Here is a 25,654-nt window from a genome sequence, read left to right on the forward strand (position 1 = left end):
CTATATAGTATGTTCATGCCAGAACAAACCAGATGACCGTTTTTTCATCAGTGCTTAAGAATGCTTAGCTTTCTGGCGACTCGAGACTGCGCAGTAGGTACTGGTAGGCTCACGGTCTTCCTATCGTGCTGGAGCGTCCAGTTATCTTTCGGAGTAATTAGCAAGCAAGCATTTTCCTGGTATTTGGCAAAATGACCCCAGATGGAATTAACGTATTAAGCACCTACATGCAAATTCCAGTTACTAGGATCTGTTTGCATTTCAATTTGCCAGCATGAAAATAAAAATCCATAATGCAAAAGACATCTAGGTAATGCTTGTTTATAGAATGTTATTGAAATTTCTCAGTCCAGCCATGAATAAGTGCAGCGATGACCTTCATTTGAAATTTGAATCGTTATTTTAAAATCGCTATAAAGTCGTTCATCATAGATCATTGGTCGTTAAACTACTACCTAACCTGTTAAGCTAAATAGATTAGATATATGTATTGCTCGACGGTTTGCTTTATTATAGATAACGGCCCAACGTTCCCCTACAGCGAAGCGCCGGGCAATTTATGCGTCTAATTTAGGTAACTGAATAATAATTTAACAGTTAATGATTTATGATAAAATACTTTTTAACAATTTAAACTAACGATTTGATAAAGGTCATTGCCGCATTTGTTATCCCATAAATCAGTAATTACCGGCTAGCGATGGTCTACACCAATCTAAATGGCTCCTTCTTTTCCGTGAAACCACTCGCGTAACGTTATACATACAGTTACGACTTACGATCATCCCCTGCTACTGATACGCGCAGGACGTCAGACTGTTTTTTGACACTGATCTGAAAAAGCTTGTGCTGATCACTGGTCCTCATAAGTATATTGTTTGTCAACAATTAACATCGATGGTATCATCTTGTTACAAACAAGGTTTACATCACATTCAAATCAGTCACAAAAAGCTCATTCTAGCTTTCTTCTCCCCGCCCTTGACGCTCACACTAAGCACATAAGCATTCTGTCTTTTTAGTGCCACCGGGGCAGGTCTATTCGGTAGAAGCAGCTCAGGCACCACTGCTCCATCCGTCTTTCTGGCAGTGCTCGGCCACCGTCACACCACTGACGCCGTTTTAAGCCGGTCAGCGCATCCTTCAGGTGTTTGTTCCTCTCCAAGCCTGCGGTGCTGGACCGTCCTCGCCACGCCGAGCACTGAGCGAGAGGACGGAATACCATCCCTCAAGTTCTCCCTTACTGCTGCCAACCACAGCCACGCCTCTCTGGCCGCAAGTCCAGTCTTAATTCCGACTAAAACTCATCTGATGATGAGTCGTTCGCGTCGGCCGTCACCGCTCCCTCTGCAGCGGCCGAGCTTCCCTGCCGTGCCGACTCTCCCTCCGCTGACTCAGACTTCTCCACACCGTCCTGGTCCCCGTGCCATAACCGCCGCCGCCAACCGGTGAGCGGCGGTTATGGCACCTATCCGTGCTTCTATCCTCAGGATACTGAAATCCTTCTCCTCCACGCCGCAACCCCCCTCCGGGCTGGACAGGCAACTTTATCTCATGCGGGCTGCTCCCTTGGAGCGGCACCGCTGCTCCTGAGGGAGCGCACCCCGTAGCCGGGTGCAGTGAGTGCTTTGGGGCTGGGTGGCCTGTCCTCTGGACGGGCTCAGCCCCGGCGACTCACTAGGGTGCCTGCCCAGACCAATGTCTCCCCATAATTCCTATCATCCTTCCGGCTCTGCAATGGTCTTGTCGACCGAAAGGGCCTAACCCAACAAAACAAAAACCGGTGAGCGTCTAAACGCCGAGGGCGCTCATGACGGCGCTCAGCTCGGCGGCCGCCTGGTTCAGGCTGGCCTGGGCGCCGGCCAGTGCGGGCGCCACACCCGCTCCGCTGCCGGGACGGCTGTTGAAGCGCGTGCCGATGGCAGGCGCTCCCAGAGACGGCACCTGGATGTTGAGAGGGCGCAGGGGGCGCACGGAGGGCACCACGGGGATGCTGCCGCTGAGAGCCGACTGGGCGGCCTGCAGGCTGGTGCCGCCGGCCGCCGGCACGGCGCCCGCAGTCGAGGGCACAGCGCCCGCAACCGGAGGCACAGCGCCCGCAGCAGGAGATGCAGCGCCCACGGCAGGAGATGCAGCTCCCACAGCAGGAGACGCAGCGCCTACAGCAGGAGATGCGGCGGCCGCGGGCTTCACGGGAGAGGCGGCCGGGACAGCCCTCTGGGCGGTGGCGGGCGCCACGGGAGCGCCCGCCTGGGCCGGGGTGCCGACGGCGGCCGGCGTCCGACGCCGACTGGAGAAGGAGCTCCTGGTGCCGAGCGTGGTGCCTGTGTCGGAGCGGATGCTGCTCGAGGTCTCAGAGACGGAGACGGACTCTCCGCCGCGAGAGGAGCCGCTCACGGAGACGCGCTGGGAGACTGAGGCGGCTCCGACGGCCGCCACCAGCACAGCTACCACCAGCAGACAACGCATTGTGACGCAGTTGAGACGAGAGGAGACCTGCGGACGGAGACACGGGCGGTCACGTCGGTCAGACAACGCTTTATAAGCTTGAAAGATGACGAGATGACCGTAAACCAGCCTGACCGGAGGGGAAATTGATTGACGCTTATGATGAAAATGATTGCGATAAAACTTGATTCCAGGACGGCTCTCAATGAGCGTCGTAACGTTGTTTCTCATGTTCAAGGGGACAGGCAGCCGAGTAATGCCATGCTCCGTTGCACCGGTCCTACCTGTTTATTCAGCAGCGTGCAGCCTGCAACTGGCGACCGGGCGGCGGTACCTGCTTATAAGAGGCGCCGGGAGCGGGACAGCCCGCGGACGATTCGGCAGCGCTACGCGGCATGCTGCTGGGATTTCTGGCCGCCGTCACTGACGTCATCGGCCGGTCGGAGCTGCCGACCCAGCAGCGGCCGACCGGGATTGGCCGGCGCCGACGGGTGACGTCATCCGGCCGACCGGCTTCGGTGAACGGCTCCAGGTAAAAATGTGAGAACGCCTGAGCTCACGTCATTTCATAACGACACGCGTCCAGCTACCGAATTCGGCGGATGACGCGAGACATGGATGGCGGAAACACTTGTATGTTTGAAAACTGTAGTTTGTAGACGGAAAGTGGCTATAGGTAGTTGGTCGGCCTGGGGAATGGGGATAGAAATAATCCATCAATCATCATGCGACGTGCTCTTTCTAGGCATAGGTAGGTATAGGGTGCGAAAATATAGGTAGGTGCATCTGCATATAAGCGAGATGGTCTTCTTTCAGGGATCCGTTTACTTTTTATGCCTAACGTAGACGGTAACCTCGCCCGCATTGGTGTCTTGCCAGCCGCGAACGTATGCGGTGGGGAGGGGGGGGGGAAGGGGGTCCGTTGGACCCCTCTAGCCTCTGATCGAGCTAGAGCTTCGCGGAAAAAAAACGAACGTTCAGCGTAATGCCCGTTACGAGAGGAAGCCGATAGTACCTAGGTACCCAATTTTAAGGTCCTAGGTCATTGGTTGACATGTTATGAAAGCACCAAAACTACTTCGTTAATGTTCAGGGTGCCATATATCGAAATCAGCTCCAAAAACTATATCATTTCACATGACTGAGCGTTTAAAACCACAAAAGGCTGGACTTGCGCGGACAATAGGTATATGAGCCAACATGCGCCGAATCGCGATTCGGCTATCCAGACATGGTCTCGAGGAACAGGTCATAGATCAAATGTCATTTGGGTCAGGGTTATGAAATTATCAGGGTAGGTGTAAAATTGATCAAATCGAGGGTCCTAAAGGTTTCGTTGCGATCAGCCGTTTTTAGCGCGAGCTATTCGCGAAAAACGGAGGGTCCTTTCGATCCCCCCTCCGCCTATAAGCGCGAGGGAAGGGAAAGCGTCATTGGGGGGGGGAGAGGGGGATAAAAGACGCCTCTTTCAGACGAACGTCATTCTAAACACATTCAAATATACTGAGTTACAACTCATGACACACTGAACCGGAAAATGGCACCCGTGACCCCTTCTTATGTCCTTGAGGTCATCCAGGTCACGAATGGAATCTTACAGTTAGGTATTCGCTAATAACTTAAAGAGGTGTGCTGGAGCGATGAAAGCGCCAGATGTGTTCAGCTCGACGATACGGATCGACGATCGACTGATATGCAACATGACCTTTTCTGTTCAGATCATCACGACCTAGGTCCTAGACCTAAGATGGGTTGTCGAAAGTGCGCTTTTCCGCGTCGCTGGCTCTATTGGTTCCCGGTTTAAGTGCCGGTATTGCGCTAAGTGTTGAAATTGGGAACATTTTACCTTTGATGACCTCTAGTGACCCTTTGACCTGGACCTAAAAATTGACTGAAGTATCCTTAGGTATTCCTTACTTTGGACGTTCTTTCGAATACCGCTTTACCACGTGTCGCTACATGGCTCAGAAGCCGAGTTAGAGCCATAGGGAGAGGTGTTCACCCCCCCCCCCCAGCAGGGCGTGAAAATCCAGGACTCCCAGCGGCACGCAGGGTAGCCTGGTATCAAAGGTCAATGGCTTATATCGGGTACCAGCCGGCGAGCCGCTGCGTCTTGTAACTTGTAATGGCACATAAGATCTTTGTATGCGAAGCGCAAGCTATTTAGGAACGAAACGGCAGGCGGCCGCGCTCCACCAGCCTAATGCCTATGTCACCGTGCACCAGCCCTTCCCGGCTCTCCTTCCTCTTTTGGAGCAGTAGGTACTAGGTAGGTATGCCCAGGGTCCAGAGAAGACTGAGCAATATCACTTATCAGTTACCAAATATGCATTTTACCATAAATGTAATGAATTTATCAAAAGCAATAACTATCATGGTGCTGCGGTTTGAATTTTGATTATAATCGCAGCATCTACATATAGCACTACACTACACGATCGTAACGACCAGTCACCCGATGACGTCACTAAACCGCTTCTGCTGGATGTAAACAAATCACTGGCCGTCGAGGTCAATATACTCGACCTTGGCATTCCACTTTGTGAGTGTTTTGCGCCGCGCGGTCGTGGGGTGCGCGCTCCGCAAGTATACGCGTATTTATATTTCTGAGAGGTTTTAATTTATTCGTTATGAATGCGGTAGTAAAAGGTGAGCTTGATATTGATCCGTAGTTATGGCTTCATGTCATAGATCGTCTCATTCTGCATGTTTTTTAAGTTGAAAGAAGTGGCGCAGCTGCGCAGCAGAAAGCATCAAACTTCAATATTGTTGCATTTTATGTCCACCTATGCCCTGAAATAAAGCTGGAATTGTTTAGTATTTCAACCATTTGTTAGTAGTTTCACTTATTGTGTGATATGTGATGTGAAACATGAATAAATAAATTCATTATGATAAGATTTCTGTCATTAGGGTAGTGTCCTATTGGCAATGCTCGATTCTGTAATTTAAATTAAGAGCCTGATAAGCTTAATAGCTCGATTGAGCTCTGTAACAGTCCATAAACCACCTTAAAACTCTTGGTTTAATGATACTGCAATAACATTCAAGAATTAGGTCAAATGCATTTTAAAGGGAATAGTTCACTTTCACGAAATTCATTTTTTTGCAATGAATTTACGACTTTTTTATGCTCAAAATGACCAGCAAATAAAATTAAACCTTGTTATAAAAATTGTATTTTCTATATTTTGATATAAGAAGAACTAGTTAGTTTTAACCCGCGAGTTGCTGGCCCCCACTTTTCGACCATAGCATAAAAATGGCGCGCCGCAGGCGCGCCAAATTTTGGGTACCTGTAGCGAATTGATTGAAGTTTATTGTGACAAAGTTTAAAAAAAATCGGTTGGGAAATTTTTGAGATATCAAGATTTTAGTGACTTCATGATTTCTGAGTTTTCGACCAAAAACGGCATATGTTCAAAAAATCATATAAAATCACAGAATAGACACACAGACATGCTGTAAACGCCATTATGCTGCCAATACCATGATCAATCAAATGGCTATCTTTGATTATTGATTATCGTTCCGCATTTTCCATAATCTTGAACTGAATCTTGGCAATTTCTCGTGACTTCTTCACAACCATGATACATGCATTTCTTAGATTGAACTTTTTTAGCCAAACACGTACACATATGATAAAATGAATGTCACCATTTCTACGTCCCAACTTACCTATAAAACATGTGTCACAGGCTGCAAATATCAGTTTTGATTTTCAGGGATATGTGCCTACCCGGTTGACCTGACCTTGACCCTGACCTATGCTTGACTAACCCCTACATGGAGCTGACACTCTTGTAGGCCTTTTATGATGGATTGTGCACCGTTTTGACAGAGTTTATGACGAGAGGCGCCCATTGCGAAGTCCTGAAGTCCATGCTACTGAAAGCCCGATTTCAGGTGTTTTACCTGACCTTGACCCGACCTGTGACCTCAAAATTCAACTTTTAAGTACTCATCTGAAGCGTCTCGTCGCGTTCTTTCGTTTGCCGCCTCGTGCGTTTCGCTGCGCCTATTGGTTCTCGAGTTATCGGCTGGGGGCGTTAGCCCTCCCCCCCCCCCAGCAAACGGTGGGTGGCGAAATACCCCAGCAACTGCCGGGTTAAAAGAGGGAAATGACCCCTGCAAGACACATATTCCTCAGCAAGGCACATTTTTCAGGACGAGACGAGAAATGGAATATCTTTGCCTAGCCTAGGGTGATCATTGGGCTGTAAAAGCTCCTGCTTTGTGCTAGTCTCAGCTCAAGCTACAGAACTGCTATTCCAGTTCAAAACCCCCATGTTAAAAGTGAACTATTTCCTTTAAGTTTAATGTTACATATATCCTGTGTAATTGCATTGTACTGCTACTAGTTGTGCTGTTGTATTTTTTTCATCTTACTTTTATTGTATTCTTTCAGACTGAACATAAGCTGTGGATTGGAGCAGCACACCATCTGGCACCTTCCCTTCTCTTAACCATGCTGTGGTATTCAGCATTTATCTACAGTGAGTACACTTTGCTTAGTTGCATCAACTGGAGCTTGGTTTTCTTGCATGTGGTGTGATTGACAGGCCAGTGGGCGGCCTTTTCGTACTGAGCTACTCTTCAATGCTAGGCTCACAGTGTCTCAGAATTTGAAACCCCTCTGCACCCCTGTCTTGGACACCACTCTGGCTTAAAGCATGGCATCATGGAACTTTTGCCAGGGAGGGCCAGACTCTCACCTCACCTCCCTCACCCTAGACAAACAGATACCTACTACCTAGTCAGCTTGATGTTGTGACATCAGAAAGAACACTGCTAAACTGGTAGGGAGGCAGGGGACAGTCTCCACCTACCTCAATCTTCAGCAGGTGATGGAGGGCAAGAAGTTCACTCAGTAAGCTGTGCCTGAGGCCACCCCCAACAAACTCAACAAGTACTATGTGGGTGTCCGCTCCGCCATCAGGTCGCGGCAGAGGCCTTGGGTGGCGGGTCTTATATGTTGTACTAGTATGTGTTAATCACAAGTGCAAAATCCTTTAATCTAAGTAAGGATCCAGAAGGTTAGGATCTAGATTCTAGAGGCTTGAGGTGCGCTGAGCTGAGGTGAGCTGAATTTTTGTTCAGTCCAAAAATGTTGCAACATCACAGTTCTGCTGGTGCCTGGGAATGTTATGCAAGGAGCGGAATATTATAGGAAATAGTATGCTCCCTAGTCCATCAGCTTGCAGGTATGTCTCGGCTTTATCGTGAGAATTGCTTTAGGGTATTTCGGTCACATGTGCTCACTATTTCAAATCAATGGGCAAATCCGAAAACGTTTGTAAAGACTGTTCGCCACTTATTTGCAAATCATTAGCTCGATTGAGGTTGAAGCGGTAAGCGGGGTCTTGCCCTCCTCAACAAGAGGGCCCAGCGAGGATTACCCCTCGCCTGTATAGGGGGGGGGGGGGGGAGTCGAATAACTCCCCTCGTTTTTTCGCAAATAACTCGCGTAAAAAGCGGCCGATCGTGACGAAGCTTTCATTATCCTCGAGTTAATTAATTTTACACCTACCCTGAAAATTCCATGACCCTGACCCAAATGACGTTTGACCTGTAATCTATTGCTCGAGACCATGTTTGGCCGGAATCTGGATTTGGCGTATGTCGGCTCGCATTAGCCGCGCGTTTGCAGTCTTTTGTGGTTTCAACCGTTCAAACATGTGTTATGATGCTGGTCCCATGCATTAGGGTGGGTGTCAAGGTCACCTGAAGGTCAGGTCATTAACCTTTGATGACCTCTGTTCACTTTTTCGAGTTTTGCATGTTTCTAGGCTATTTTTTTTTTTGGACCTGAATTCGAATTCAGCAACGAGTTGAACATTTACGAAGTAGTTTTGGTGTCTTCGTAACATGTTACGAAGCTGTCAGAGGCGGTTGACACGTACTACGAATACCCGGCAGGACCCCTACTGGTTGACCTGACCTGACCTGACTCGACGTGGCATAAATGCACAAAGACATCATCTGTGATAAAAACCTGCGTGATATTCGTGATCAGCACCTCGGAAAACCCCATAGCAGACACAATACGACGTTCTAACAGGTCCCGATTTTCCCGACTTTTGGGTCATTGACCTGACCTGGAAGGTCAACCAACTACCCAGGACCTTAAAATTGGCTATCATAGGCTTCCTCTCGTCACGGACAACACGCTCGTTTTTTCCGCAAAGCTTAAGCTCGATCAGAGGCCAAACGGCAGGGGGATCCGTTGGATCCCCCCCCCCCTTATACGTTCGCGGCTGGCAAAACACCAATACGGGCGAAGGTCAAAAGTTAAATTGTTCCATGAGCCCGGACGGTGCAGTTAGGCTCGGTGTCGTCACAAGGATGTTAACGGAAGATTGCAGATGATTGTCAACAATTCCTGATCAATATAATAAATTCCTCTTCCTGACAGTTCTGTTCCGGCTGTGTTGTGTCTTCGAACGGTATTGATGAGTCACCAACAACCGATCAATCAGCGTTCTGGAAAACGACCCAGCTATGAGTATATTATAATGGTTTTCCCAGCGCGCTGAGTGCGGAGGGCACGGATCGCAGCCGGGTCCAATGCTGTGTCAGTTCGGCGCCGATCCCGCGGGCCGGGATCTACGCAGGTAGTGGGCGACTTCTAACATTCCCAGCTTATCGGCGGATTACATCGGACTCTTCAGAAAACCACCTGCTTGCGTCTGGTTGTTGTTGGGCAGGCAGCATTTTTGACTTGCTAAATCATCGTGGTTAGCTACAACGCAGTTTGACTAGTTGATGCATTGGCGTATGGCAGGAGATGTTTCCGTGTTGGCATTGGAGACGTCTGATGAAATGATTCGATTGCCTGAATTTTACCTCGTCTCCTCTGGCTGCTTGGCTTACGCAACATTTAAGCTTACTGAAAATGTATTTTCCGGACTGCCTACTCATGCTGGGTCATGCTACCACTATTCCCACGTGCGTCATAGATTCGTTGGTTTATAAGGAAACTATCGATTAGGGTTACACTGTCCCACTGCTCGAAGCGTGTGGTCATTGTTTGGCGGCGTGTTCCGAACCGCCGTCAGCAGGGCTGCGGAGTCGATGGATTTTCGGCGACTCCGACTCCGACTCCGACTTCGGCTTTCAAAAACCAGCTCCGACTCCGACTCCGACTCCGGGCAGAATTGTCGACTCCGACCGACTCCAACTCCCGACTCCGACTCCGCAGACCTAGCAGGGCTGCGGAGTCGACAGAATTTCGGTGACTCCGACTCCGACTCCGGCTCGGGTTTCTAAAATCTACTCCGACTCCGACTCCGACTCCGGTCACAACTGTCGACTCCGACCGACTCCGACTCCGACTCCGACTCCGCAGCCCTGGCCGTCAGACGGTCCAGCGGAGTCCCTCGCCGGTGCTCCGGGGTCTCCGAGAGCGGTACGCTGCGCCGTGTCGAACTTAGTTCCGACATGTCACAGAGATGCCCGGGCTCATTCACATTCCCGTCACACGGATACGAACTTCATCGCCAGGCCGAACCTCCCGAGAACGCCAAGTTTACCCGGGTCCAAACAACTGCCGGCGTGGTTCAGACGTCTTTGAGATTGTTTAGATTAATATTTAAAGTCGCTGGCATGCCTGTAGTTTGATTTTTATATTTAACAAGTAAGTGGCATTTTATTGGCACGTTAATGATCATACTTCGCATCAATTATTTTCTCGGCCATTTTCGGTATCAGCATGCGAAAAGAAAAGGAAGATCACCATAGATCGAAGGTCGATTTTCCGGCTTAAAGGTAGTGTGCCAGCTTTCCTGGACCGTATGGAGTTTATGGCCCAGATAAGGAGAACCGGATTTTTAGAACTTATCCATACCTTCAAAACTCATGGAAACGTCTTAAATTCTTCAAATTATGAGTACCCCAGTGCGAAATTCGCCCCGACGGGTTGTCGGTCGTACCCCAACCACATTTCACACCACTATGAACAATAAATGCACACACTGAAATCGCTATTACCGATATGCTCATCCAATCAAGTTTCGATAAACCCGTTCACCATCATCTCCTGCGGTTTCGAACACGCCTGTTAGGTGGCTTCTGATGCTCGTCGAGGTCGGAATTTCCAAATACGCGTGGTGCGTCGGGCCGCGCGCTCTGACTTCGGCCAAGAAAAATGCGTCAGCTGATCATTGTCATTTCTGCCACTTGCGTGTGGTGAAATGGGGTCATAACTTATAAGACGGCTTTTTCATATCAATTATTTTACATAAAATCATATTTCAAACCATAAATAATGTTCGACAGCCAAATAAAAGAAACAATACCAATACGGGCTTACAGTTTAAGGCTCGACATTGTGTTGTCTACGATTAGACAGCTGATAACTCATTCCCGTACGTCGTATGGTCGTAACACTATAATGACCTTTGCTTATTGTCACAAGTGCGCCGCATTCGCGATTGTTGCCCGACGCCTGTTTGCAGGTGAGCCCACTACAGTTGTTATACATATCTAAAACCGAAAAACTTTTAGGCGAAAAAGGCACTATTCCAGGCCCATTTTTGATTTTTTTTTTGCGATATTAGGTAAAAACAGAAGCTTCTTATCCTAGGAAAAATAAAATGGGAAATCTTTCAAAGGTGGCACACTACCTTTAATCATTTTTTATTATTATTATGAATGGTCACTTTACCAGTGGAGAAATAGAGGCATAACATTGCCGAAAACACCATAGCGCATAAAAATTACTGAACTGTCGTCTGAATTGACCTCCAGGTCAACGATTAAGCCTTCAGGTTGACTCTTTGCGCAACAAGTTGAACAAGTTTGAAGTTGAACAAGTTTGAACAAGTTTTAGGCTTGAAGGTGAAAATGTTTCAAATGATTAAATGCCCATAAAGAGCCGTAAAATATTTGCCGAGCCTTCGAAGGTCGAATGGCCATATCTAAACGCGCATATTTAGCTGTACCGAAGCTGCACCTGTGCTGAGTCGTCATTAGTCGGTTATTTGTTAGGCCATATCCTTATCAAGTTTGCAAACTCCTATATAGTCAGCTTGTCAAAATAGCAAGTGCTTAACCGTGCATTATTTCAATCTTTTATTATTCTGTGACAAGTGTACCGACTTAACCCGCGCCCCACTGGGGTCTGTGTATAACACGCCCTACTGGGGGGGGGAGGGGGGGCTATTCATAGCCCCCCCTCCTAACTCCGAAACTACTGGGCCGATCGTCAAAATTCAAACGGCGTCTGATAGCCCCGGAAAAACTGTCGAGCGAAACCTAATTTCATTGACCTCGAGGTCACCGATGACGTCACAGGTCAGGTCAAAGTAAAAATTATTAGCATTTTGGCTTGTTCACATTTTGGGCTCTGGCCGCCGTCTTACAAGTCAGATCAGGCTCATTTTTGGTACACACACTCTTAAACAGATGCTCTAGATACCCTGAGGGTACCAAGCTTTTACTTTGATTTTCAGGTCAAGGTCAGGTCATCACAGGTCACGAAAATATTTTATCATGCGTCGGTCACGTGACACATGTTTTATGGTCCATTTAGGCCATAGATTTCGAATTTGATGTCGTCTGTGTCATTCGAGGTCATTTTGAGTCGAATTTAGCTTAGGTCAGGTCACTTTCAGGTCAAAAAAGGTCAAATTTTGAAGTTAAAACTTTTCAACAAAAAAGGTGTCTATTGGATGCAGTTTGAGCTCAGGAACACGATGGTGCCATTTATATTGGTGTACGATGTCAAATACGTACTGAAAAATTGATTTGAAAAATTAATAATTGTGAATTTTTTGCAATAATGCGTATAACTTGGCCATTTTTGAAGATATTTAGCTAAAACTTGCTAGAGTTAGTCATAATCAAGCGTTCTGTCACATATATTCCGGTTTTTTCGAAAAGTCAAAAACTTTTTGAAAAAAATATAAAAATACATATTTTGAATATTATTATATAAAATTTTCGAAATTTTCAAAATTTTGAAAATTCGAGATAGCAGTTTGATAGCGCGGTCAATTCTGAGTCCTTTCATGCAAAGAAATTGAATCTAGCTTAAAACCTGAGCTCTTGGGAGCGATTGCCGTGGTTCAATGTTTTGCGTCGAAATCGGCCGAACATGACGTCACTCTGACGTCATTTCCGGCCGACCTATGGTAGCTACGAAGTTCAAATTTTGACACAAGGTGTCAAATTGATGCAGCCAAAGGTACTGTAAGTTTGGCGTCGATCCGTCAAGCGGTTTGGAAGTTATTGCAGAAAAACGGGAGGGGGGGCTATAAATAGCCCCCCCCCCAGTGGGGCGCGGGTTAACATTCTATATAAGGCTATTTCGCGGATGCGGATGATAACGCCGACGTCTTGCCAACGTCTTACGTGGCCGTGTTATGAATTTTGGCTGTGATTGCGTGGGACTCCCAATCCTTACAAGTCTTATGGAGACATTTTTCAGGTGTGATTTGGTGTGGTTCAGTATCTGCCTAACTGAGTGATTCTATGTTTTATATTTCTAATTCGATGGGAATATGCATATGTTTTCTTGAGACATCCGGTGTGCTTCAGTTGTGATTTGGTAGACTCCCCAATGCTCAGCTCATCAGTCCTAACTGAAACGTTCCGTGTTTCAATCGCACTTTCTATGGGAATCCACATTAGAGATGTCAATCGGATACCAACTTTTTGGTATACCGATACCAAACCGATACCAACTCGGTATTTGGTATTTCAATCCTAATGTGCTTGGTATTTTGTTGGTATCATGAACCATCGCTAATGTTTAAGAGGCTAAGAAATCGGTAAAAGGTTGGTATTTTCCTCATGTTCCCAAGTTGGTTTGGTTTCGGTATTTCTCCACGGTTTTGGTTGGTATTTGGCAGACATGTGCATGGATCCGATAAAATGGATCTGGGATCTGATCCCACGGATCCTGATCTCGGATCCGACGGGATCATAGATCCAGCTCTGTAATTTATCGAGAGATCCGTAGGGATCACAGATCCGAGTCTCATTTTTTGCTTGAGATCCAGTGAGATCATAGATCCTCACTTATTTTTTGTCAACACATATATCCCAAAAAAGCACTTGTTTCAACTCACAAACGTTCTGTTTTAATGATTTTATGTGATCACACGTCATAATCCTGAGTTTTGTGTCACTTATTGGCATATAAACCCTTTAAAACATGGTTTCAAATGTGGTGCATAGTGGGATCCACTCAGACCATAGATCCATGTTCTTAATTTATCGTCAGATCATATGAGATCATAGATTCAAGATGTATTTTTTACGCCGGATCCGGTGGGATCATAGATCCCAACCTGTACTTTGCTTCGAGATCCACTGAGATCATAGATTCATCACTCGGATCCATGCACATGTCTGGACTATTTGGTTTGGTATCGGTATTCCGATTTTCCGTAATTGACATCACTAATCCACATAGGACTTACGAGAGCATTCCGTGTGTTTTCAGGTGTGATTCGGTGGGGCTCGGCGTGGGCGCTGGTGTGCACCGGAAGTGGTGAGCAATTTCTAGCATGTTCGATAACGTAAGGACTAAGTCATGAAAGTCAAAAGAGTACTTTTGGTGAGAAGATAAACTAGCGGCAATTACATGGCTGATTCTATTCGCGTTCCTTGCTGTCAACATGTGTGCGATATATGGTGACGTAATCAACATTATGCCGTTATGTTGCAACTTGCATGCATACCTGTGCAAAATACAGATACAATGCCATACCGGTTTGACTAGCCACCAAAAGGCTACAGGCGCTGTATTCAGTTCTGTGAACATCTGCTCATCCGTCGCCGGGCGGCTCGGCTGTGCCGCAGATTTTTCCTGTGACGGCGGCAGCCAGTGTCTGGCGCCGCGGAAGCTGTGCGACCAGTCTGCCGACTGCGCTGACGGCAGCGATGAGGGCTCGTGCGAGGCCGGCTCGCGGGTGTGTCCGGCCGGCCAGACGCCCTGCAGCGACCACCGGCTGTGCGTGCACCTCGACTGGCGCTGTGACGGCGTGCCCGACTGCCCGGACGGCTCGGACGAGATGGGATGCGCCGCACCGCAGCGCAGGTACGCACACGGGTGGTGGAGGTTTGAGTCTCTAGACGGACAGATGATGCCTGGGTTCTGACGCGGTTACCCAAGTCCCCCATATGGAGTGTTTTGGGTACCCTAGATATGGATATCTAGATACGGGTAGCCACAGTGCTATCCTCAATTATATGCATTAGGTGGTAGCAATTTGCTACCCGCATAGGCGGCGGAACGGGCAGGGCACCGGGGCACCGTGCCCCCCTTTGATTTTGGTATTTTAACATTAGCCCTATGGGCGTTGCATGGAAAGAATGAGACCAAAAGTCGGCAGTGCCCCCCCCCCCTTAATTGAAGGTGTTCCGCAACTACTGGTTTACCCGACGTTCCTGTCCACCCTAGGCTGTGTAGTGCCGGTCCTCGAGACTATCATATCCCCAGGCTAATAGAGCTCGCTCGCGACCAAACTCGCGTCTCCTTCCTCTCACAGTTCAAACTAACTCGCTGCTTCCCCAGACGCTGTGTGCCGGGCCAGGTGCAGTGTCGGGGTGACGGCCGCTGCCTGGACGTGCTGTACCGCTGTGATGGCACCCCGGACTGTGAGGACGGATCCGACGAGATAGGCTGCGCAGGTGAGCCCGTTAACTGACACAGCGTGTCCGCGGACTCTGTGTAAAACGGGTGGACAGTTGCTGGCTTCAGGCTTATTGTCAGATGCGACAAATTGACAAATGTGTATGCTTTTTTCTCCTGGAAGACAGAATGCATTACGTGTCCCTATATGGAAACCTGTCTGACTTGGTCCCTGCGCGGAATGGGGTACCCCAAGGCTCAGTGTTGTGACCCTTGCTCTTCTGGCTTTATGTCAATGATTTGCGAGTTGCTGTCACTGCAAATGTGCGAATGTTCGCGGATGACTCAAAGCTGTTCTCAGGCATGATGTGCGGACATTGCAGGCAGACCTGAACGCCCTCGTCGAATGGTCTGAGGTCTGTTTAAGCCGACCACCCATGTCTAATTATCTTCGTGTGTGTTTTCTTCCCTGCAGCGCCGTCGTCGCCGTGCGGCCGGGACGGTTTCTGGTGTCCGCACCGGTCGTTCTGTATCGCCGCGTCTCAGCAGTGTGACGGCCGGGACGACTGCGGGGATGGCTCGGACGAGTTTGGCTGTAACATCACCTGTCCTGTGGGAGGGATGAGGTGGGTAACGGGTGGCGACTGAGATTGGGCGGTAGAGACTGGGTAGCAAAGGGAAGATGCAGTTAGTGCTGCGGGGGCTGTATCAATCAGCGCTTGCAGAAAGAAGTTTTTGACTAGCGGACTGTTCTCAAATTTATAGACAATATTTTGTATCGAGGCCAGCTGAGTTTGTGACGGTAACCCCGACTGTCTGTGCGACTGCGTGTCTGTGTGACCGTGTGACTGACTGTGTTACTGTGTGTGTGACTGTTCCCAGGTGTCAGACGATGTGTATCGAGGCCAGCTGGGTTTGTGACGGCAGCCCGGACTGCGCTGACGGAAGGGACGAAGAGGGCTGTGCGACACTGGAGCCGCCGCCGCCCTGTGCCGCCGACCAGTTCACCTGTGATAGCGGCATGTGTATTCCGGTGAGCATAACTTAGGAACTCAGCGAGTTCGGAAGGGAGACGGCTCAACTCGCAGGTGCTAGGCTTAGTGGTAAGATGTTGGCTGCTAGCTACTGTTATAATTTTTATTGCAATCTATTTAATGGCTGGATTTAGCAAGTTCAAGTTCGAACTAAGCGGTACTTGTTGCGCAGCTGTTGAAAGAAGTTATCGGAGTCGCGATAATTCAGAAGTAAAGTTGTCCGTGCTTACATTGCCGGATATGGCTCGCCCACCTACCAGCCTCGACTGCCTGCGGCTGATTCCACCAGCAGCAAACTACCCAGCTGTCAGAAATATAATGTATTGAACGCTGGGGCAGCCACTCGAACTCGGGTTTTCTTGACCAACAGTCTGATGTTCCATTACCTGATTTACGGGACGGTCAGTTCCTAGGCCTGGGGATTCAACACTGCCTATGTCCACTCAGAACCAATGTAATGTTCGCTGGAACAAAGCACCGACTAATCAGCGGAGTGAGCGCTGGCTGAAGTCTCGGGGAACGACGGCCAAACAACTACCAAAGCTGAAGCGATTTTTGAAACTGATGACCGATAATAATATCTCACACAGATTGAGGACCGCTGCAACAGCCACCCCGACTGCGGACTGACTCAGTCTTGGTACTGTGACTGACTGAGTTGTTTCTCCTCCCCCCTTACAGATTGAGGACCACATGTGACAACTGACAGCTGAGATCTCTCCCCCACAGATTGAGGACCACTGCGATAGTTACCCAGCCTGCCGGACTGACTCAGTCTTGGTACTGTGACTGACTGAGTTATCACCCCCCAGATGGAGGACCACTGTGACAGCCATCCCGACTGCGCGGCCGGTGAGGATGAGCGCGACTGTGAGCCAAACTGCGCTCCCGAGCTGTTCCGATGTCCCGACGGCACGTGCCTGCCTCAGGAGCAGGTTTGCGACGGCGTGCGACAGTGCGCCTGGGGACACGGTGAGTGCGACAGTGGGCCTGGGGACACGGTGAGTGCGACAGTCAGTGTTCCTGGGGACACGGTGAGTAGGGACAGTGCGCCTGGGGACACGGTGAGTGCGACAGTGAGCCTGGGGACACGGCACGGTGAGTGCGACAGTGGGCCTGGGGGGAGTGCAACAGTGGGCCTGGGGACACGGTGAGTGCGACAGTGAGCCTGGGGACACGGTGAGTAGGGACGGTGCGCCTGGGGACACGGTGAGTGCGGCAGAGGGCCTGGGGACACGGTGAGTGCGACAGTGGGACTGGGGACACGGTGAGTGCGACAGTGGGCCTGGGGACACGGTAAGTGCGACAGTGTGGATCGGGGGGTCTGGGGACACGGTGAGTGCGACAGTGCGCCTGGGGACACGGTGAGTGCGACGGTGCGCCTGGGGACACGGTGAGTGCGACAGTGGAGTTCCTGGGGACACGGTGAGTGCGACAGTGCGCCTGATGATATGGTACTGAGTGCGACATTGCTCCTTGGGACACGGTGAGTAGGGACGGGTGGTCACTTCGCTGTTCGACAGAGCTGTGGTAGACTGGTGAACGTTGAACGGTGGATAGGCGGTCGGAGTAATGTGAACGGCATAGGTTGCTTGTTGCACAAGTCTGTGCATGGTTGACTTCGGCTAGCGGCAACGGGTGTTCTGGTAGGGCTGTGTAGCCGCGAGCCGACCGGATGCAATTATTAGGGTGGCGGGCAGGATATTGGCCGGTTCCGGGCAGAATTGGACGGTGTGGGTGTCGACGTGCTACAGCTGTCGCCGATACAGACAACGCGCGTATCGATCAGACAATCGAGTGCTAACTTTTTGTCACAATTACTGACGACCGGGGACGATTGGTCTGTAGGTGGCACCTATCTTTCATTTCTGTATTTTCACATTGAAGATGTTTTGTTTTCACGCTTCATTATTGCGCAGTTTGCCGATTGTCTCTGGTTCGGCTTGTCCTATTGCCTAATCCCCATTGCCGTATTTCCACTATGAATCATCCCTGGGTCTCAACTCTCAAGTCCCGCTATCTGACCACCCTGCTGTGTCTCCGCGTGTCCATCAGACGAGGACGACTGCGCCCACCTGGCCCAGTGTCCGCCGTCGGCCCGCTGCGAACACCACTGCATCGGCCTGCCCTCGGACACAGCACCCAACTGCACCTGCCGGCAGGGATACGCCCTCCAGGCCGACCGCGTCAGGTCAGTGGGCAATGTCGTGGCGCAGTCAATATGGTGGGTGGTCAAGATGCATGAAAGTGATACCGAGTACGATGGGTTGTTCTTAGGTCGGTATCGGTGCTCGTCAATCGTGAACAGCAGAACTATAATAGAACGTCCATTAGAGAGATGCGGAGTACGGACGATCGCTGCGTTGCAACAAATCTCAGAGACAGACATGTGCATGGATCCGAGTGATGGCTCTATGATCTCAGTGGATCTCGATTCTCGAAGCAAAATGCAGGTTAGGATCTATGATCCCACCGGATCCAGCGTGATTTTTTTTTCTGGATCTATGATCTCAGAATCTGACGATAAACCAAGAACATGGATCTATGATCTGAGTGGATCCCACCATGCACAGCATTTGAAACCAGGTTTCCAAGTGTTTCTTTGTCAACAAGTGTTTCTTGTGGTGCTCCTTACGAGCCTGAAGTGCCAGCGACAGGCCCATGGTGCCTCTGCGAGGCCGGTGATGCCCCTGCGAGGCCGTGGTGCCCCTGCGAGGCTGTGGTGCCCCTGCTAGGCCGCTGGTGCCCCTGGGCCCTGACAGGACTGTGGTGCTCCTGACAAGCCTGAAGTGTCCCCGACAGGCACGTGATGCCCCTGACAGTCCCAAGGTGCCCCTGCGAGGCCAGTGGGTGCCCCTGGCAAGCCTGTGGTGCCCCTGGCAGGTCTGTGGTGTCCCTGGCAGACCTGTGGTGCCCCTGGTAGGCTTCTGGTGCCCCTGACAGGCCTGTGGTGCTCCTGAAAGGACTGTGGTGCCCCTGGGCCCTGACAAGCCTGAGGTGCCCCTGACAGGTCCGTGGTGCCCTTGACAGGCCCAAGGTGCCCCTGCGAGGCCGGTGGTGCCCCTGGAAGGCCTTTGGTGCCCCTGGAAGACCTGTGGTGCCCCTGACAGGTCTGTGGTGCCCCTGGCAGACCAGTGGTGCTCTTGCTAGGCCGATGGTGCTCCTGACAGGCCGGTGGTGCCCCTGTCAGGTCTGTGGTGTCCCTGATAGGTCGGTGGTGCCCCTGGTAGGCCTGTGGTGCCCCCGGGCCCCAAGGGAGCATGACCCATGTGACCCCACCTTGGATCCGCCACTGGTTGGCACCCATACGAATTCCAGAAGCATCCAAAAACATTTTTTTACTACGAGCGATCGTGAAACGTAAGAAGTGAAAAGTCAGCAAAAGGTGTGTGTGTGTGGGGGGGGGGGGGGCAGTTAACATTGCTGGCCAGTGGCCCCCATTCGAAAGTGGGGGACCATTGCCCCGTGCCCCCCTGTTCCTACGCCTATGCCAGTAACCGATCAACTAATGCAAGGCCGCCTAATAAATTGTTAGTTTACGCCTTCTGCTGCGCCAGTATTGTCTCTCTTGCGCCAGTATTGCCAGTATCGCGCGCTGCCCCTAAGCTGCCACTTATTGCTTCTGACAAAGTTATCTTTCATTGGGTGGAGGAAAATTGCACTCAATAACGATGAAGCACAAATGGAAATCTTCATGGAAGGGCAGGCCAGAGAACCGTCAAGTTTGTTCTTCGGGGTGATACCTACAAATACATTAAAAAGTTCGGCAAAAAGTGGGGGGGGGGGGGACAGTTAACATTACTGGCCCCCTCCACTATGAAAAGTGGGGGGGCACCGTCCCCCCCGTCCCCCTGTTCCTACACCTATGCAGTATGATGTCACCGGATCTCAAACAAAAAATTAGCCTTGGATCTATGATCCCTACGGATCTCTCGATAAATTGAAAAGCTGGATCTATTATTTGGACGGATCCGAGATCAGGATCCGTGGGATCATATCCCAGATCCATTTTCTCGGATCCACGCACATGTCTGGTCAGAGACACGGAAATTAACCACTAAACGTCGGTTCGTGTCTCCATTCGTCCATTCCTCCCCTCACCCCACCTGACCCTCCCCACCCCTCGGTTCCCCACAGTTGTAAGGACGTGGACGAGTGCGCTCTGTCGCGACCGTGCGGTCACCGGTGTGTGAACACGGACGGCAGCTATCGGTGCAGCTGCGCAGACGGTTACCAGCTGCGCTCGGACGGGCAGACGTGTCGCGCCGGGGCGCCGCCCGCCTCCCTGCTGCTCGCAGATCGGCACGCCATCGAACAGGTTCGGGGACAAGTGCGGGGCTTCTCTGAGCACGCCGCTGCGGGTGTGGGTCGTGGGATACGGTGGCCGAAACGCTAATAAACAGCAATGGCTGCTCAATGTGGCGGCCTAAATCCTAAATCAGCGATGACTGAGTACGTAATGTAAACGTAATGTCAGTAATTTTTTTCTTTCATGTGTTTGTTTATTTACGCTCTTTCATACAGACTTCAGCCAACGGCGAGCCCACTTTTGTTTTCATTTGTGACATGATTAGCTGCTCGATCGATGGTGACGTGTTTCGATTGCCTTTTCATCGGCTGTTAAATCCGCCTCGTCCCCAGCTGACCTCTGTTCGTCCCCAGCTAACCACGAACGGAGCGCCGGCCGCGCTGACGCACAAAGGTCTGGCCAACGCCGTCTACCTGGACTTCCACTTCAACAAGGGCCTGCTGTTCTGGATGGACACGGCGCAGAACGTCATCTACCGCTCCCTCATCTCTGGGAACTCGCCGCCAACCAGTGAGTTGTCGGACGGGGCTGGGAGACTGGCAGGCTGGTGTGGGCTGTGGAACTGCGGGCATTGAGTGGTGGTTAGCGGTTTCGTACAGAGTGAATCAATAATGGTAATGTTATGCTGATGGCGATCCTAGTCATTCCACCAGCAGTGTTGGTTTGAGCTCTGCCGGTAATCTTTGCACCGTGTGTCCTCCCAGTCTGATGGCTGTGCCGTTGTCCGCTTAATTCGTGTTGTCCTTGCCGCTGTCCGCCTAATCTGCTGACTGTCGGTCAATCCATTCTCTACTGACCACGGTCGGTCTTACGGTCGTATAAAGTGACTGGAGTGTCGTCTGTCTAGTTCCTAGTCCACGCTAACTTACGGTGTCTCCCCCTCCCCCTCAGCGGTGGTGTACGGCGGCCTGCTGCACCCGGTCGGTCTGGCAGTCGACTGGCTGCACGACCTCCTCTATTGGGCTGACGAGCGGCAGAGTGTCATCGAGGTCAGTCAGCTGGACGGTCGGCAGAGGCACGCCGTCATCACCGAGGGACTGGACCGGCCGCGCGCACTCTGTCTGCACCCCGAGCGGGCGCTGCTGTTCTGGACAGACACCGGTGAGCTGCAATGCTGTTGAAACTCTGCAGAGTGTGTCGTGAGTGTGGCGGTCATGGCCGTCTGGTGTCTTGGTATCAGACGTTTTGCCGCATCGTATGTCAGTCTGTTCACTGCTAATGTTGGCGTGAAATGTAGCGAAAAGATGGAATGCAAGCGGTTGTGTCGCGTGCTGGGTAGTATCTTGCCGTCGCTGAGCTTACTTTGACGACAGGGTTAGGTCGTACATATTCGTCCGTCAGTCTTGGCGTTTCGGCAGGCGGGAGGCTCGCGTTGACAGTCTTAGCCCTAGAGAGTAATCGTCGGGCTGATTTTGCCGGTCTCCTTCCCTGACAGGCGAGGAGGCTCGTATCGAGCGTTCGCACGGTGACGGCGGCGGCCGGCGGACCATCATTAGCGAGGATCTGTTCTGGCCGAACGGACTGACCATCGACTATCCGACGGAGCGTCTGTACTGGAACGACGCCAAGCTGAACAGCATCTCCAGCTGCCTGCTGGACGGCTCTGATCGGCAGCAGGTGAGGCGTGAGATAGATGCTGGACTTGGAGACAGACAGAACAGACGAGGGAACCGCAGACAGCGGGGGTGGGTCGTGGACAGGCTGTGAAATATCGGACATGTGAAGCTGTATTTAATCCGCTGCAATGAGCCGAGGAACCGGATCAGCAAATAAATAAAGCCACCCAGTGCAGGACTGTCCTCAGTAGCAGCGCTTACAGCTTTACAGCCCATTTGGCTCCCTTGCCCACCGACGCAACATTCCAGTTGCTATCTGCACCCGAGGTCTTAGAATGAGGATTGCTTTTTGACTGGTGATGGTGATTTCTGAGTACTGTTGCTGGTGGTGACTGGTGGCTATTGGTGGCGGATACTGCCTCACGGGTTTTGGCTACCAGCTGGGTGACGGCTAGACTGTCTCAACCGACGGATGTAGTCTGGTGCTTGTTGGTGACGGGTTGGGCCCCTTTTCTCAAGCCGTAATACTCAGCTTGTGATGGTGCGCCTATAAGCTGTGACGCTGAGTTTCTCGTGTTGTAGAGGTCCCTCTATGACGGTCCGGTCCCATGTGTCGCGTGTCTCGGGTTTGGTTTGTCCCGTGTAATGGCTCCCGTCCCGCGAATGACATGTCCGGCCTGCACGGCGGCCGGTTACAGGTGGTCCGTCGCGGCGCGCCCCACCCGTACGGACTTACCGTGTTCGAGGACACTCTCTTCTGGACCGACTGGAAGACGCACGCACTGCACGCGGCCGACAAACGACACGGTACACGGCGCACGGACCGCCGCTCACTGGTGCATGTTGATGTACCGCATGCCACTGTACGTACACATGCCTGCCCATTGACACGTCTGGTCATGATCCACCCACCACGAACTGCTCACTGGTGCATGCACCGCCTACCCGTACGCGCTCACTGTAGCCGCCGACAACGTTATTGTGTCATTGCTTCTTGTGTCTTTGGAGCACACCCCCTTTTTGTTGGAGCACCGGAAAGTGGCTACACTCAGTCAGGACACCGGTCCTGACCCGCCCACCGGCGCACGGACTGTCTGCTGGTGCATGGTCCGCCTACTCTCTCACTCCCGGCCTACAGCATGCCAGCCCGAATGGTCTATGGAGTATGGAGCCTACCGCAGATTACCCACCAGCATCTGGACCACTCTTCCTTGGTGTGCACTCCGCCCATTAACTGTCGGAGCAGTGGCTGTTGTAACAGCATGACTTACTTTACCTCTTACATGAACCTGGCAAGCTGCGAATATCGGAGTTCCCTGGTCGACTTTTTACTCAGTGTCTACTTTTTTTTGTTATCGACGCATGCAATGACCGAGTCTTCTAGCATGACGTTGGCTGTGATATTGCCGTGTGCGCATGTCCAGTTTTTCGTATGCTGGGCGTATCGGACTAATCCAGCATACCAATCATGCCTTATGTTTGATTTACGTGATGAAATGCTCGTTCCAGCGTTTGGTTGCATGCGATCCACTATGTACGGTTATATAGAGACCGGGGAAACCCAGTTTTCAGGCTATGCTTGTGCTGAATGTTCCACATTAGTCAGAGATTCCCACAACAAACTACATGTTTTGATAATGGATGGCCTTTCCCATGCTAGGATATTGTTTACTTCAGTGGCTGGATTTTCATATCTGAAACCTACGTTTGGGTCTAAGTATGTTGTAGCAATGTTTTGACGTGATTAATTGTGTATTGTGTGAATGATGTTCAACAGGTGCATTTCTAAAGCATTTGTGAATGGATCTAAATTCCTCTGTATTTTATGATGGCGCATGTACTAAGCTTTCGGAATTTCGAAGCAATATCTGTCGACTGTCAAGGTGTTATACTTTTGACAAGACATCCTACTTTCGGGAAGCAACGATACGTGTTTATGCGGAAAGGAAAGGCCAGGTCGCCGTTTTATTTTTAGTAGGTATGCAGCTCGCGTGAGCAGATAGGTACGCGTTTTCAAAGTTTTTTTTTCATTGTTTGCCTTTGCGCGCTAACGTTTTGTTCGCTAATGTGTTGAATGATTCTTTACGTCTGCCTAAGTTGCGGCTTATGATCGAAATGGCAACTGACCTCCCCCTCCCTCTGGTTTTCTGTGAACAGGGAACCGTGCCCACGCGCTCCGTACTGGTCTGGAGCACCCAATGGATGTGCGCGCCGTACACCCGCTCCGCCAGCCGGGCGCACGCAGTCGCTGCCTGCCCGCTGCCGGCTGCTCCCACCTGTGCCTGCCGCGGCCGGACGGTCATACGTGCGCCTGTCCCAGCGGCCTACGGCTGAAAACTGGAAGGTGAGAGCTTCAGGATGGCGGAACAGCGCGGTAGGCACGATGGGGTGTTACTTTTGGTTTGTTAGGGCCTAGATGTGTTGCAAATCGAGGATAGTTTGTCGCTAGGGCAGAGCATTTGCATAACTACACCGTTTGCATATGTATTGTGCTGGGAGTTCACCTGACTATGTGCGGCTCTCGCAGGTCTAAGCGGTAGGTTTTGCCTTTTTACATTTCCGGCTATATCTCAGAAACTAATCGATATACGATGAAGCCATTTTAGAGGATAATGACAGGCAGTTATGTACGAATAAATTGATCGCATCTTCAGCAGAAGATATATCCAAAAATTCACTAAATTTAATAGGGGCAAAATCTACCCGCTAAAATCCGCGAGACCTGAACAGTATGTCTAAAAAATGTCCTGTCGCGGTCGCCACTATGCGGCGCTGGTGTCGCGAGCCGGTAGTTGGCCGAATCCGCACCGAGAGACTACGTATTCCCAAGCGCTGGTTGAGAGCTACGTAGCGGCCGACAGTAGCACAAGCTCCCGAAACCTCGTGACTCGACCCCGGTTGGAGGGAGGGGAGCGGGCAGGGGAGCGCGCCTAGGGAACGGGAGGGGTAAGCCGGCGGCTGCCGCGGCCAATAATGGTCAAGGGGTCACACAGCAAGCGAACAAGTGCTCGTGTGGGTTCGTGGGGATCGTGAAGCTTGTGCCTCTAACTCTAGCGATGCATGGATGCCACGTTCGGGGCCGCGTCTGAGCCAAACACGGCAACCCCGACAGGCGTGAGGTCAACCACGGCAAAATAATGGTGTTGAAAATGGAGACATGGAGACAATGTGCCAATGCAAGCCTTTATGACCAGAAACAGCTTTTCTGAGAACACAGAGGCCGGTATTGAATAATGATATCCGGATCGAAATTAACAATGACTTATTAAAAACCGAGCTAATATCGCTGCAAAAACAAGCCAAGATATTCGTTAAATGGAATTCATACGTAATTGAATTAAACTATCCTAAATAAAGATTTTAAAAGCTTTCTATCATTGACATTTGTCATTACATAAATGGCATGCAATAAAACAAGATTCAAAGATAGTCAAATAACATTGAATATCTTCCGTATTCAAGCAATAAGCAAGCAAGGACAAACAGTGGCGCGGGAATATTTTCTGGCGGGGGGGGGGGGGAGGGCACATCTGATATTTCCAGGACTCCTTCAGAATAAAGATCAACTTAGGGTACCCCCCCCCAAATATAGTTTTCTCACCGTTTTTAGGGCACTTACTTTTCACCCTTTGTTTTTTCACAAAAGAAAACAAAAAACATTTGTAAAAAGTAACAACTTAGGTATTCCGTCTCAGCTGAGTCAAGAAATCGCCCTTTTGGTAAC

The 25,654-nt window shown here is 50.6% G+C and overlaps 2 protein-coding genes and 1 long non-coding RNA gene across 3 annotated transcripts in view; 2 read left to right on the forward strand and 1 right to left on the reverse strand.

Moving 5' to 3' along the window:
* Positions 1 to 852: 852 nt before the first annotated feature.
* LOC122367714 (cuticle protein 16.5-like) lies at positions 853 to 2,844 on the reverse strand. The gene is made up of 2 exons (XM_043341063.1): positions 2,733 to 2,844; positions 853 to 2,496 (listed from the first exon to the last, which is right to left on the reverse strand). Exon 2 carries the CDS (start codon positions 2,467 to 2,469, stop codon positions 1,792 to 1,794), a length of 678 nt encoding a protein of 225 aa, XP_043196998.1. The 5' UTR covers positions 2,470 to 2,496; positions 2,733 to 2,844; the 3' UTR covers positions 853 to 1,791.
* A 2,163-nt stretch (positions 2,845 to 5,007) lies between these two features.
* Positions 5,008 to 25,654, forward strand: part of LOC122367715 (low-density lipoprotein receptor-related protein 4-like) — a 65,646-nt gene continuing 44,999 nt past the window's right edge. Inside the window, exons 1-15 of the mRNA XM_043341064.1 lie at positions 5,008 to 5,097; positions 6,860 to 6,947; positions 13,901 to 13,948; positions 14,260 to 14,497; positions 14,975 to 15,090; positions 15,507 to 15,657; positions 15,914 to 16,064; positions 16,878 to 17,037; positions 18,121 to 18,256; positions 20,203 to 20,428; positions 20,728 to 20,884; positions 21,266 to 21,475; positions 21,810 to 21,991; positions 22,629 to 22,737; positions 24,088 to 24,274. Coding sequence (XP_043196999.1) covers positions 6,920 to 6,947; positions 13,901 to 13,948; positions 14,260 to 14,497; positions 14,975 to 15,090; positions 15,507 to 15,657; positions 15,914 to 16,064; positions 16,878 to 17,037; positions 18,121 to 18,256; positions 20,203 to 20,428; positions 20,728 to 20,884; positions 21,266 to 21,475; positions 21,810 to 21,991; positions 22,629 to 22,737; positions 24,088 to 24,274 — 2,099 coding nt within the window. The 5' untranslated portion in view covers positions 5,008 to 5,097; positions 6,860 to 6,919. The remainder of the gene's footprint in view (positions 5,098 to 6,859; positions 6,948 to 13,900; positions 13,949 to 14,259; positions 14,498 to 14,974; positions 15,091 to 15,506; positions 15,658 to 15,913; positions 16,065 to 16,877; positions 17,038 to 18,120; positions 18,257 to 20,202; positions 20,429 to 20,727; positions 20,885 to 21,265; positions 21,476 to 21,809; positions 21,992 to 22,628; positions 22,738 to 24,087; positions 24,275 to 25,654) is intronic.
* Positions 15,925 to 18,174, forward strand: LOC122367712. Its single transcript, XR_006254110.1, has 3 exons — positions 15,925 to 16,064; positions 16,878 to 17,037; positions 18,121 to 18,174. It is a non-coding gene; the product is annotated as an uncharacterized LOC122367712 (long non-coding RNA).

Source organism: Amphibalanus amphitrite, unplaced genomic scaffold (assembly GCF_019059575.1).
Source record: "Amphibalanus amphitrite isolate SeventyFive unplaced genomic scaffold, NRLGWU_Aamphi_draft 000891F_arrow, whole genome shotgun sequence".
Lineage (NCBI taxonomy): Eukaryota > Metazoa > Arthropoda > Thecostraca > Balanomorpha > Balanidae > Amphibalanus > Amphibalanus amphitrite.

Bases quoted from the DNA above. Each gene is read 5' to 3' on its own strand.
- LOC122367714 (XM_043341063.1), bottom strand. From the start codon at position 2,469: ATGCGTTGTCTGCTGGTGGTAGCTGTGCTGGTGGCGGCCGTCGGAGCC.